The sequence below is a fragment of the Erpetoichthys calabaricus genome, chromosome 1 (assembly GCF_900747795.2).
Source record: "Erpetoichthys calabaricus chromosome 1, fErpCal1.3, whole genome shotgun sequence".
Classification (NCBI taxonomy): domain Eukaryota; kingdom Metazoa; phylum Chordata; class Cladistia; order Polypteriformes; family Polypteridae; genus Erpetoichthys; species Erpetoichthys calabaricus.
In genome coordinates this window covers 24,026,636-24,041,889 of record NC_041394.2, presented here as the reverse complement: position 1 = coordinate 24,041,889, position 15,254 = coordinate 24,026,636, and the positions used below count along the sequence as shown (strand labels likewise).

The 15,254-nt window shown below is 41.2% G+C and overlaps 1 protein-coding gene across 1 annotated transcript; it reads right to left on the bottom strand.

The window, feature by feature from the left end:
• Positions 1 to 11,063: 11,063 nt before the first annotated feature.
• Positions 11,064 to 12,474, bottom strand: LOC114645327 (C5a anaphylatoxin chemotactic receptor 1-like). The gene has a single exon (XM_028793195.2). The coding sequence runs from the start codon at positions 12,455 to 12,457 to the stop codon at positions 11,363 to 11,365; it is 1,095 nt and encodes a 364-aa protein (XP_028649028.1). The 5' UTR covers positions 12,458 to 12,474; the 3' UTR covers positions 11,064 to 11,362.
• Between the last annotated feature and the right edge of the window lie 2,780 nt (positions 12,475 to 15,254).

Sequence of the window (15,254 nt, the reverse complement as noted above, 5' to 3'; positions counted from 1 at the left end):
AATAGTTCCTATGTGTATAATACATATTTATCTATTTGACTTATGCCTTTATTCCAGCAACTTGCAACATCTGAGGTACAATTTGTTACATTACTTTTGTTTTTTGCAGCACAGGCAGGTGAAGTGACTTCCTCAGGGTCACACAGTGGTGTCAGTACCAGCATTTGAACTGACAAGCTCCGGGTTTGCTGAAATATTACTGAAGAAAGAAAAAAAACGAAAACAGGCAAATAGGGCTATGCATACAAATGTCCATCCATCCATTATCCAACCCGCTATATCCTAAATACAGGAGCCAATCCCTGCCAACACAGGGTACAAGGCAGGAAACACACCCCGGGCAAGGTGCCAGCCCACCGCAGGGCGCACACACCAACACACACCCACACACCAGGGACAATTTAGAATCGCCAATGCACCTAACCTGCATGTCTTTGGACTGTGGGAGGAAACCGGAGTACCCGGAGGAAACCCAGACAGACACGGGGTGAACATTCAAACTCCACGCAGGGAAGCGAACCCGGGTCTCCTAATTGGCACCTTTCACTGCGCCACCATGCCACCCGCATACAATCTTAAAAGGTTTTAATAAAACAGAAATATATACCTTTATTTTTACTTCCTTAACTTGTGGAGGGTGTATCCTGTAGCAAAGCCCTAACTTTTTTCATGAAAGCCCCTTTCAGTCAATAAGCCTTAAAAACAGGTGTAAAGCTAAACTTGCAGTACCGCTATTCAATGACACTTGCCTAATGCCTCTCCTAAGGGGAGATACTGTGGGATCTGGGCATCAGTCAAATCACCAATCACAGGCCCGATTAGAAAGCGGGAAGCTGTGATTTGTCGTCTCCCTCCCATGTAACAATCACAGCCCGTGTTACAACGCACTATGTATGTATGTGTATATGTATATATGTATGTGTGTGTGTGTATATGTATGTGTATATATATGTTGATATGTATATATATATATATATATATATATATATATATATATATATATATATATATATATATATATATATATATGTGGATGTGTATATGTATATATATATATATGTATATATGTATATATATGTATATGTAGATATGTATATATATATGTATATATGTATATGTACTGTATATATATGTTTACATAACCTCTTTAACACACTACTTCTCCGCTGCGAAGCGCGGGTATTTTGCTAGTAAATTAAATATATACCAGGCTGTCCAGGTGGTGTCTGCATTTCTGAAAGAGACAGAGAGTAAAATAAACTGTGATGTGCAGATTTATTTTCTTTGTTTTTGTGCCTGTTAGAAGGGCTGCTGCATGAAGCTGCATTCCATTTCCCTCGAATGTCAGATGTCGAAGTTGGGAATGATGTTACACCCATTTGATGGCATTCCAGTAAAACATTTGGAAAGCCAATATGGACACCTCCGGGAAAACCTTTATGCTGCTTCCTTTTCCAGAATAAATTCCAGTTGATCATACCACATTACGCAGTATTGTTTGCATCCAAACCCCGTAGCAACATGTCTGTGGATAGAAGATTGACACTACTGTGTGGGCGACTGATTTAATGAGACAAAAATAGAAGTGTTAATAAACCGTATACTGTAATACTGCAGCTTTCACTTAAGTTTGTAGTTTACTTTGCCATTTAAGATGAAGTCATAATCTGAAGTCAGATGGACTTGGACTATACAGACCAACCCCGAGTTTCTGTGTGGGAAATCCAACTTGTGGCAGCATTCCACTTGAAAATTATGACAACAGGAACTTGGAAATTCTGATTTCTCAGTTCAGATGGAACACAGCGTAAGCAAAAGAGACAATGTTGAGCAGAAAAGGCTCATATTTAGAAAAGTGTGGGATTCTTGTGTGATGCGCCTGTCATTTTTTTTACTTATCTTAGAAACATTTTATGCCCAATTTTGTGCTTATGGGCGGCACAGTGGTGCAGTGGTAGCACTGCTGCCTTGCAGTTGGGAGACCCAGGTTCGCTTCCCGGGTCCTCCCTGTGTGGAGTTTGCATGTTCTCCCCGTGTCTGCGTGGGTTTCCTCCCACAGTCCAAAGACATGTGGATTGGTGATTTTAAACTGGCCCTAGTGTGTGCTTGGTGTGTGGGTGTGTTTGTGTGTGTCCTGCGGTGGGTTGGCACCCTACCCGGGATTGGTTCCTGCCTTGTGCCCTGTGTTGGCTGGGATTGGTTCCAGCAGACCCCTGTGACCCTGTATTCGGATTCAGCGGGTTGGAAAATGGATGGATATTGTGCTTATTTATATGTTTTGTTGTATTCAGAGCGGGTTTGTAATATAATCAGTATAGGCCACTACTAAAGGCGCTGTTTAGCACAGGAGGGGATGAAAAGAGGGGATAATTTATTTTCAATTTTTTACTCATAGAATTACAGCAAATATTATTTTCTAAGACATTATAATATTAAATGAAAGTAAGTTACTTGAATATACTCTTTTCGATCTCAGATTATCTCAAGGCATAACGTGAGCTACCACAGCTATGCTAATGACACACAGTGTCTTACATGTGTTTCTGAATGGATGAGTAGTTTCTCAAACTAAATAAAGAGAAAACAAAAATTTTAGTGATTGGCAAAAATGGATATAATGAGGGTATTAGAAATAAAGTAGATCCATTAGGATTAAAAGTCAAAACAGAGGTAAAGAATTTAGGGGCAATTATTGACTCTGACCTAAATTTTAAATCACATATTAATCATATTATGAGGACAGCATTTTCTCACTTAACAAATATGGAAAAAGTTAGAGCTCTTATAACACTGCAAGATGCTGAGAAATGAGTTCACGCATTTGTTTTCAGTCAACTACATTACTGTAACACACTCCTCTCAGGTCTACCCAATAAAGACATCAATCCATTGCAACAAGTGCAGAGTGCAGCTGCTAGAATCTTAACTAGGAAAAGAAAATCTGAGCACATCTCTCCAGTTCTGGTGTCACTACATTGGTTACCTGTGTCATTTAGAATTGGCTTTAAAATACTGCTTATGGTTTACAAAGCCTTAAATAATCTGCTCCATCTTATATTTTGGAATGCCTGTCACCTTACACTCCAAATTGTAACCTTAGATCTTCAAATGAATGTCTGCTTAGAATTCCAAGAGCTAAACTTAAAGAAAGTGGTGAAGTGGCCTTCTGCTGTTATGCACCTAAAATCTGGAATAGCTTACCGATAGAAATTCACCAGGCTAATACAGATGAGCACTTTAAAACACTGATAAAAACTCATTACTTTAACATGGCATTCTCATAGCTTCATTTTAGTGTAACCCTGATATTCTGTATATGCATTGAATTATCCTTTTTATCATATCTCTGCAATCTGTACTAACCCCTACTTTCTCTGCTATTCTTTTTCCGGTTTTCTGTGATGCCGATCTGCGCCACCACCATCTGTTCAGGGCACCATGCAGTCCCTACATTGTTGGATTGAAGGCCAGAGGTCCACATGACCATCAATGCCTAATTCTTCCACGTGAAGCCTGAAAACCATGAAGACTGATTGAGATCATTGATGTGAGGTAGACTGCCTAGAGGGGGCTGGGTGGTCTCGTGGCCTCAGAACCCCTGAAGTTTTTTTTTTCACCAGTCGTGTGGAGGTTTTTTTTTCTGTCCTCCCTGGCCATCGGACCTTACTTATATTTTTTATTAATCAGTATTGCTAAATTTTATTTATTTTTCTCTTTCTTCATCCTGTAAAGCACTTTGAGCTTCATCATTTGTATGAAAATGTGCTATATAAATAAACGTTGTTGTTGTTGTAGGGGTACCTTTATATCTTAGAACTTATTAAATTAATCCAAAATGGAAATGTTTTTAAAAAAAAGTCATGTTATTTCCTCAGGACTAGTCATGAATGACTGCGGTGGGTTGGCACCCTGCCCTGGATTGGTTCCTGCCTTGTGCCCTGTGTTGGCTGGGATTGGCTCCAGCAGACCCCCGTGACCCTGTGTTCGGATGCAGCGGATTGAAAAATGGATGGATGGATAGTCATGAATGAAGTGATTCACACAAAACTGAATTTGCACCAAAACTCGATGTTTCACTTTGAAAAAAAAAAAAACATCTCTCCCCTGCACATGTCCAAACCAATGCAATCTCGCCTCTCTGGCTTTGTCTCCCAACCATCCAACTTGAGCTGACCCTCTAATGTCCTCATTTCTAATCCTGTCCATCCTCATCACACACAATGCAAATCTTAGTATCTTTAACTCTGCCACCTCCAGCTCTGTCTCCTGTTTTTTGGTCAATGTCACCATCTCCAACCCATATAACATAGCTGGTCTCACTACCGTCATATAGACCTTCCCTTTCACTCTTGCTGATACCCATCTGTCACAAATCACTCCTGACACTCTTCTCCTCTTATTCCATCCTGCCTGCACACTCTTTTTCACCTCTCTTCCACAATCCCCATTACTCTGTACTGTTGATCCCAAGTATTTAAAATCATCCACCTTTGCCAAATCTACACCTTGTATCCTCACCATTCCACTGACCTCCCTCTCATTTACACACATGTATTCTGTCTTCTTCCTACTGACCTTCATTCCTCTCCTCACTAGAGCATATCTCCACCTCTCCAGGGTCTCCTCAACCTGCTCCCTACTATCTCTACAGATCACAATGTCATCAGCAAACATCATAGTCCAAGGGGACTCCTGTCTAATCTCATCTGTCAACCTGTCCATCACCATTGCAAATAAGAAAGGGCTCAGAGCCGATCCCTCATGTAATCCCACCTCCACCTTAATGCATCCATCACTCCTACCGCAAACCTCACCACGGTCACACTTCCCTCGTACATATCCTGTACCACTCTTACATACTTCTCTGCCACTCCTGACTTCCTCATACAATACCACAGCTCCTCTCGAGGCACCCTGTTATATGCTTTCTCCAGGTCCACAAAGACGCAGTGCAACTCCTTCTGGCCTTCTTTATATATCTCCATCAACACCCTCAGAGCAAACATCACATCTGTGGTGCTATTTCTTGGCATGAAACCATACTGCTGCTCATTAATCACCACCTCACTTCTTAACCTAGCTTTCAATACTCTTTCCCATAACTTCATGCTGTGGCTCATCAATTTTATCCCCCTGTACTTTCTGCAGTCCTGCAAATCCCCCTTATTCTTAAATATCGGCACCAGTACACTTCTTCTCCACTCCTCAGGCATCCTCTCACTTTCCAAGATTCCATTAAACAATCTGGTTAAAAACTCCAACTGCCATCTCTCCTAAACACCTCCATGCTTCCACAGGTATGTCATCTGGACCAACGGCCTTTCCATTTTTCATCCTCTTCATAGCTGTCCTTACTTCCTCCTTGCTAATCCGTTGCACTTCCTGATTCACTATCTCCACATCATCCAACCTCTTCTCTCTCTCTTTCTCTTCATTCATCAGCTTCTCAAAGTACTCTTTCCATCTGCTCTACACACTCTTCTCACTTGTGAGTATGTTTCCATCTTTATCCTTTATCACCCTAACCTGCTGCACATCTTTCCCAGTTCGGTCCCTCTGTCTAGCCAATCATTACAGGTCCTTTTCTCCCTCCTTGGTGTCCAACCTCTCCTACAACTCATCATACGCCTTTTCTTTAGCCTTCGCCACCTCTCTGTTCACCTTGCGCCTTATCTCCTTGTACTCTTGTCTACTTCCTGCAACTCTCTGACTATCCCACTTCTTCTTTGCCATCCTCTTCCTCTGTATACTCTCCTGTATTTCCACATTCCACCACCAGGTTTCCTTTTCCTCCTTCCTCTGTCCAGATGTCACACCAAACACCCTCCTTGCTGTCACCCTTACTACATCTGCTGTAGTTTCCCAGCTGTCTGGTAACTTCACTGCCACCCAGTGCCTGTCAAATTGTCAAATTCTCACCTCCTCCCTAAACTCAACCTTGCAGTCTTCCTTTTTCAACTTCCACCATTTGATCCTTGGCTCTGCTCTCACTCTTCTTCTCTTCTTGATCTCCAACGTCAACCTACAGACCACCATCCTATGCTGCTTAAGTACACTTTCCCCTGCCACCACTTTGCAGTCTTCAATCTTCTTTAGATCAACTCTTCTGCATAGGATGTACTCTACCTGTGTGCATCTTCCTCCTCTCTTGTACGTCACCCTATGTTCCTCCCTCTTCTTAAAATACATATTCACCACAGCCATGTCCATCCTTTTGGCAAAATCCACTATCCTCTGACCTTCTTCATTTCTCTCCTTGACACCACACCTACCCATCACCTCCTTGTCTCCTCTGTCCCCTTCACCAACATGCCCATTGAAATCCGCTCCAATCACCACTTTCTGTCCCTTGGGTACACTGTTCATCACTTCATCCAACTCGTTCCAGAAACCTTCTTTCTCACCCAATGCACACCCAACTTGCTGGGCATATGCACTAACAACATTCATCATCACACCTCCAATTTCCAGCTTCATAATCATTACTCTGTCTGACACTCTTTTCACCTCCAAAACACTCTTGACATACTGTTCCTACAGAATAATCCCTATGCCATTTCTCCTCCCATCCACACCATGGTAGAACAATTTGAATCCACCTCCAATCCACCTGGCCTTACTCCCCTTTCATTTAGTCTCTTGCATGCAACATATCTGCTAACTCTCTCCCCTTACCAGTCATACTGCCAACATTCAAAGTTCCTACCTATAGGGGTGAAATGCACCAAGCCTCACACCAGTCCTGGGGATTATTCTACCACATAACAGTACAGATTTACAGTTACAGCTTTCTAAAAGGGTTTTGGGGATCAGTCACACAAATTAGATAATGTCCACCGCTGTATATCTTTCCATAAATGAGACATCCTTAGGACTTCCATTAGTCATGTGGAACAGATTTAATGAAATGGGCGCATGAAACAAAGATAGGATTGGGGCTCTTATCAATTCCATTTCTCACCCTTTTCTGTACTTGTAAAGAGATGCTGCTGGCATCATTAGCAACAGAAGTATAAGATATGAAGGGTGTCTGAAACTCTAGTAGTGGCAGAACATTTTCCACTTGCATTTTCTTTTCCTTGGTTGTTGTATTTATTGCAACATTACTGAAGGACCAACAAAAATTAGCTAACATCAAGCAGCAGTTTATTCTACAAAAACAATAAGTTACCTTCAGAAGCATTTCCTCAAATGTTTTGTTACCTTCTTCTTTTACTGTTTTTTCTTCTCTAATTGTGTAACTTCATTTTATCTTTTTTTAATTAACTTGTGTTTTGGGACTCATAGTACAAGCAGAGAGGCAGTGTGGTGCAGTGGTTAAGGCTTTGGTCTTCAAGCCCTGAAGCTGTGAGATGAAATCTCCCGACTGACACTATGTGATGCTGAGGAATTTACTTCACTTGCCGGTCCCTGTTGTATCTCAAATGTTGTAAGTCACTTTGAAAAAGGGGTCAGCTAAATAAATGTATATGCTAGCACCGAAATTGATGCTGCTGTGCTAGAATCTTACTGTCATCACTATGTTGTAAGTTTATGTTTTCATGTTTTACATCCAGTTCCATGTTAGTGATGTAGCAACTTAGAATAGTCCATTATTTTATTTTTTTTTTGTATTTTATTTATTTTTTTTATATTTTATTTTATTAAAATGAAAAAAAAATTTCATACATACAAGTCAAGTTTAACAAAACTGGTTTGAAACAAATTAACCCATGAGAAAGAGAGCTAGGTCAGCAGAGTAGCACTTTAATAATAGTAAAAATATGTAAATACATAAATAAAAATAGATAGATAGAATAGATAAAAAGGGGAGAGAATCCACTTCCTCAATTTAAATACTTATTTTAAAATGTTATTTATCAGATCCTGCCAGGTTTTGAAAAAGTTTTGTACAGATCCTCTAAGTGAAAATTTGATTTTTTCCAATTTTAGATAACATATAACATCAGTTACCCACTGACTTAAAAGAGGTGGGTTAGGATTCTTCCAATCTGAGCAAGATACTGTAAATCTACATGCTAGTAGTGAAATAAAGGCAGTTACAGTTTTTTTGTCCTTCTCCACTTTAAGCCCATCTGGGAGCCATTTCAAACACAGCTGTTAGTGGATTAGGAAGGATTGTGACGCCCAGGCTGTCTGAGAGGCAATTAAAATTTTTTGTCCAAAATGATGTTAATTTGGTGCACGCCCAAAACATATGGCCATTATAGTCTAGACTGAAAAGGAACTCCACATTGATGGAAGACCAATGAAAATAATAGCATGTTTGGAATGTTTGAAATTTTGGTGCAAGTTTAAAAAAATATATATTATGGGACCTTGAGCTACTTGGCATTAATTCCATAATTACAGTTTTGACTAATGTTTTACAGCCAGATTTCCTTCCTGACAGTAATCCCCTCTATTTATCTGGGTTTAGGACCAACACCAATTTGGGCTGGTTTGTCCCCCTGGTAATGATGATCAGGATTCAAAAGTCAGCCTGCAGGGTGAGCTATTGAAAAGAGTGGATACATTTAAATATCTAGAATTAGCCCAAGATGGGGAATTAGATCCAGAGGTAGCCCATAGAGTGTAATGTGGATGAACAATTGGAAGATGTTATCAGGAGTATTGTGTGATCGAAGAGCTAAGGTTAATGGTCAGGTTTTTAAAAGAATGGTAAGAAGAGCAATGATGTATGAAGCTATAGGAGAAGAAGTTAGATGTGGCACTAATGAGAATGTTCAGATAGATGTGTGGAGTTACACTAAAGGACAGAATAAGAAATGAGACCAAATAAGACCATCAGAACAGAAGTGGGAGAAATATCTAAGAAAGTACAGGAAAGTAGGTTCAAGCGGTGATGAGGAGAGACAATGAAAATGTGGGCAAAAGAGTGATGGGAAAGGAAGTACAGGGGATGAGAAAGCGAGGAAGGCCAAAGTGGAGGTGAAAGGATGAAGTAAAAGAATGGAAGGAAAAGGGTCTGACTGGGGAGCAGGTGCAGGATTGACCCATTTGGAGTGGAAGAAGAAGAAGAGGAAGAGCTACTTAGGGCCCACGGTTAAGTGTGCCCCTTGCTTTTGGTCTTCTTTAGGAACAGAGGTAACAACATTCAAATTTAAGTAGTGGAGGAATGTTTGGTGACCCGACCTCTTTTTGACAACCTTGTATTTGAGGACATGTCTGCTCCATCTGAGACAGAATTTGATCCACATAAGGCTTCCATTTTTCTGTAGCCCCATTGTCCACAATATTATAGGCAGTTCTGCTTTGAGAAATTTCTAGTGGTGTCCACTTCTCTCCAATTCTATAATTCTGAGCAATGATGGAGTCTCTCACAGAAAACTGGCCATATCTTTATTGTGAATTATGCATAGGTCAGCCATAGAATTCTGTTATAATAATAATTCTTTGCATTTATATAGCGCTTCTCTCACTACTCAAAGCACTCAACAATTGCAGGTTAAGGGCTTTGCTTAAGGGCCCAAAAGAGCAGAGTCACTATTGGCATTTATGGGATTTGAACTGGCAACCTTCCGATTGCCAGTGCAGATCCCTAGCCTCAGAGCCGCTACTCCACCCCACTATACCATTATGGTAGAACCCAAGACTAACCTAGGTATTTTAATAACTTAAATGCTTTTGACAGTGAGGGCAGCACAATTACACCTTTAAAAAAATCAGAATACATGAGATTATGTGTCTGGAATTAGATTTTAGGTCTTTATGGTCATTAAGAGAGTAATTTTTGAAGCACTCTTGTCTTAAAATCAAAGAGATACCATGTGTTTTTACTTGAAGATCCACAGCTTTGCCACAGTGTACCTTTGTTGCCTAGGGCAACACCTTCTGTTAGTGCCAGCGCCAAAGGCAGAAACTGCAAAGCGGTGGTGCTGGAAACAATTGGGTGGGCAAACCAGAAGCCATTTATTAGGGCTCATTTATACTTCACGCTCAGAATACGTACGCACGCGCATCATAGCTGCCACACGTTACCAGCATACATTTGATGCATCCTCTGAGCACATCCTCAGAAATTAACATGACTCGTGCACGAGTTGCAGTTCCAGCAAAAAGTCAGGGCCGCAGTGTGATAAAAGTCGGAGTGTGACGTCTGAGTCTCTGTTTACTATCTACATGTGACAGAAAGCCGCTTTGCAGATCGATGTGCCCGCTTCGATGTTTGATGAATGGTTCGATGTGGTGAAGCAAAATTGGCGACATATTAATGCATTCGTGGTGCTTTTACATTCATGCGTTGCATATTCCCCAAAGTAATGACACGATACATTTTAAAAGTCTCACATACTATCTTTGGACTGTGTGAGGAAACCCACGCAGACACGGGGAGAACATGCAACATGCAGGTTAGGTGTGCTGGCGATCCTCAATTGTCCCTAGTGAGTGTGCTTGGTTTGTGGGTGTGTGTGTGTGTGTGTCCTGTGGTGGGTAGGTGCCCTGCCCAGGATTGGTTCCTGCCCTGTGCAGGCTGGGATTGGCTCCAGCAGACCCCCATTATCCTGTGTTAGGATATAGCAGGTTGAAGAATGACTGACTGATTGACATCCTTTTCAGTGATACTGCGGCAAGGTGGCATCGGAATTTAATGGGTGTTTCAGGAAATTCACAACACAGTGAAGCTGAACCTGTTCTCACCGTGATAATATCTTAGACTGCCACCTGGTGGAATACTGTATTCCAGATTTACGTAATGTACGCGTGCAAGTATAAACAGTAGTGTCCACTGGAGCATGCGTCGCATTGTATGAAGCATAAACCTGGCGTTAGAATCAGAGAAGTTTTATGGCCTGGGGACGAGTTCTGCAAGAGGTGGATTTTGAAATTTAGAGTGGCTCCATTCATTGCTGATGGATTTATGGTCCGCTGGGAGGAGTACATCACATAGAATCATTTGGGTGGCCTGGCTTATGAATGGTAGCTTTGCCCCTGGTTAGTGCCTTTAAGGCCAGAGACATTTTTGTTCCCTAATGCTTTCAGGGGAGCTTGGTCCCTTTCTCATTTAATGAGATTTTTTTGCATGCTTTTTGTTTAATCACTAATTATCTCTATGCCTTGGAAGTTTAGTTTCAATGTGTGTTTTATCACATTGTACAGTACTTTGGTTTAACTTTGGTTAATGCAATGTGCTACAGAAATAAATTGACATTGACAAAAGCCATGTGGCTTTCATTCTATTTGGCAAAGACACCCCTCATCTTTCATGCCCCATTAGTCCCTTGACAGCACTGCCTGTCCCTTTCACACTCAAGGTGAACAATGCTAAGGTGTTACATAGATTAGTGACTGAAATTTGGGTTGATTGTGCTGCTCCTCTCTCCATATAAACAGATGTTGCTGATTTCTTTGTCTATCACTTTCACAATGCAGCTGATCGGTCACTGATTGAGGAGGACTTGGTGGTGAAGGTGGCCATAGAACGAGACGGCAGATCATCGTTCATGAAGTTCTCCATCACACTTCTCAGGGACTTGCACACATGCTCCTTGAAGTCCTGGCCCATGCACACATACAGCAGGGGGTTGAGGCAGCTGTTGAAGTAGGCCAGAGTGACCGCAAAGAATTTAATATTCAACAGGTGGAAGTGCCATGGGGAGGAGGAAGGGGTGACTGCAATCAAGAAATTCATGATGTGATACGGCAGCCAGCAAAAGAAAAAGGTGAGAATCACCACAGAGATCACCTGCATTGTTTTCTTTGACCTGTTACTAAATCTTCGACCATTCTGAGTCACTCGCTGAAATATGAATAAATGGCAAACACTGATAGAACCAAATGGGAAGAGGAAGCCCATCAAGAACTGATAGATTATTATCCCTAACTCTGCCACTTGGATATTTTGACCAAAGTAGCTGAAGTCAGGCTCACATATGATCTTATCACTAAAATGATCTTTATATTCTCTACGGTGAATAAATAATGGAAGGGTGAGGAGAAGAGAGAGCACCCACACCAGCAAACACAACATACTGGCACAACGAGTGTTCCGGTTGTTCTGACACCACACCGGTTTGGCCACCAGGATGAAACGGTCCAGGCTGATGACAACAAGCAAAAAGATGCTGCAGAACATGTTGAGAAGAATGAAGCCATGGATCACCCTGCACATGTACAATCCAAAGGGCCAGTGATGGTCATGAATAATTTTATACATCATGAAAGGGAGGCTGAGGCAGCAAAGGAGGTCAGCACAAGCCAAATTTAAGAACCAGATTGAATTGACTGTGCGCTTCATTTTAAATCCTGTTATCCAAATGACCACAGCATTGCCCGGAACACCCAGCACGACAATCAGACAATAAAGAAGCACATTTAGAATTTGGTGGGCTTGCAGCTTCACATGCATCCCTTCCCCTGTGTTCCAGTCAGTTGAGTTCCAATCAGTGAAGGTCTCAGTTGAGTTAAATTCTCCACCATCATCATCCTGAAGCCAGGACAAATCATATGTCTCCATCGTGTTCAAAATACGTGAGCACTGAGAAAAACAAGAAGTAAATGAGGGGTATATTAGAAATTAACTAAAACAGAAGACACTATATAAAAATGGTAATTGGCTAACTAAACCATTCAATGGAATTGACTCTTATTTAGGTTAGATCTGATGCCTTGGAAGCCAGAAAACTCAGCTGCACCCTGGAAAACAACTTCAGTAAGAGTTTTTAAAGTAGCACCAGATATTGTAAATTATGTTGTAATTTACAATGCACTCCAAAATGTCTATGGACAAAGACACACTTGATTTACCCCTCAGCTCCACAGTTTAAAATTACAAATCAAACAATTCAGACATCGAGATTAAAGTGTACATTGCAGACCCATGAAGTGTGCATTAAATGCATTTTATGAGCCGAGCCACTGGCCTTCCAAACATTCCCAGACATATTCAGTGGTGCCAAACCAATCAGCAAATATGCTAAAAACCTGAATAGCACCGCTTGCTTCTTGAAGTTGATTGACCAGAACGTATCATGTCATTGATGAATATAGAACTGTATTTGGCATTGAAACACAGCAACTACACTCTTAAAAATAATGGTTCTTTGATAGAACTTTACTGGGTTGTGTAGTTCTTTATAAAACCATTGCTTGACAAAGAACCATTTCATTGGTGGCCACTAAGCACCCCAAAGCCCCAACCCTTGACACAACTGCTACAGATGCAGTCTCAGGTTAAAAATAAGATCTTTTATTAAACAAGTCACCTTATTAAAAAGACCCATTCTCCTTCCATAAAGTAACAATAACTCTTCTCTTTCTCTTTACTTTGACTCTTCCACACTTCCCAACTCCTTTCCAGACTCTGACACGCTGGGCCAAGTGGAGGGCTTTCTCTTAACATCCAACTTACTTGTGGTGCTCAGTCGATCTCCTCCTTGTGCAGTTCAATATTTGACATCTTACCCCAGTAGCCCCTACAGAACCAGACAGGACTGCTTACAGAGGATCTCTCTAGAACCTTCACATGGATGGTTCCTTAGGGAACCAGCAATGATTCCCCTATGACAGGACCCTGAAGAACCACTCTGGCACTTTTATTTTTAAAACTGTATGCCAAGTTAGATAGAGGAAGAAATACAAATAATAGTAATAAGAGTTTCACAGTAAGAGCTGAAAGTATTAAACAACATACAGTAAATAGTATAAATTCTGGAAGAAATGTGACATTTGGATAAAGGAAAGCTGATAATGCCCACATTCTGATTAATCTTGTGTGGAACATGACCCAGACACAAGCAGGCAGACACGGTAAAGTCACCCAACACACATTTATTTTGGTGCTCCATATTTACAGTTAGTGCTCAAAAGTCCCCAAGTCCCCAAAGTCCTGGCCACAACACAATGCCTTCTCCTTCTTCAGGCCGCCTCTTTCTCGCTCCTTCAGACCTTGTCCATCTTCTACCCGACTCTAGTCCTGAATGAAGGGAGGTGGCCCCTTTTATCCTCACCCGGATGTGCTCCAGGTGCTTCCCGGCAATCTTCCACCGGCACTCCCCAGTGTGGTGGAAGTGCCGGCTGCGTACCCGGAAGCACTTTGGGTGTCCCCGATCTTCTTCCCCCCAGTACTTCCGGGTGTGGCGGGCACCCCCTGGCGGTGACCACGGGCCCCCACAGGGATGAGCTTCCATGCTCTGTACCCGTGGTCCCCATAGCTGCCAGGACGGTCGCGCCCACGTGGTCTGGGGAAGGTGTAAGCCCTCTTCTGGTCCTCTGGGGCGTCCCGCCTGGGTCGCCCCCCAGCCACCTGCAACACTTGCTTATTCAAGGTGTGTTTTCATGCAAAAATGCTGAATGAGAAGAACTGGGGACTGTTTTGGAAGACATAAACTAGATTAGATAGATAGATAGATAGATAGATAGATAGATAGATAGATAGATAGATAGATAGATAGATAGATAGATAGATAGATAGATAGATAGATAGATAGATAGATAGATAGATAGATAGATAGATAGATAGATAGATAGATAGATAGATAGATAGATAGATAAACCAATGGACCCATCATTTATACTTCTCATATCTGCCCTGTCCAATTCACTGTTGCAGGGATGAAGTCCTTATTGTGTGCAAAGACTCATCTTAATGGGCTGATGTGAACAGGAAAGACTAAAAGAATAAAAGGAGTGTGTTCCTCTTGAGGGTTATTATACACAATAATCATTAAAAAACTAATAATTCAAATGATTATCTTCAGGCACATTTTGCCACCATCAGCTGGCTTAGCATATCTCAGCACTCAGCATTAGACACACATATATGTAACACATGTTGCCTTACAAAATGTTACAGAATTATTAAATGGTTATTAAATTTTAGTTAAATACCTCAGCCATTCTGGATCATTAGCACTTAAACTTCTAGATTCAACAACAGCGTTACGGCTACTCACTGGCCACTCATACAACGTAAAGATGTGGCCGTTATTTAATGGTTAAATGACAGCTTATTTAACTGTCAAAAACTGTCAGAAGCTTAGACCAGTGTACAGTTAGTATCAGTAAAATAAACACAGTCAACAGTTTATCAACTGTAACATTAAATTGAACTCTTTCTTAAAGAATTTTTTTTTTTGTTTTTTCTGTCCTCCCTGGCCATCGGACCTTACTTTATTCTTTGTTAATTAGTATTGCCTTATTTTTATATTTTTTTCTTTTTTCTTCCTTCATCTTGTAAAGCATTTTGAGCTACATCATTTGTATGAAAAGTGCTACACAAATAAATGTTGTTGATGTTGTTGTTGTTAAAGATA

What these genes read in the sequence shown, in the direction of transcription:
- LOC114645327 (XM_028793195.2), bottom strand. Translation starts at nt 12,457, where the DNA reads ATGGAGACATATGATTTGTCCTGGCTTCAGGATGATGATGGTGGAGAA.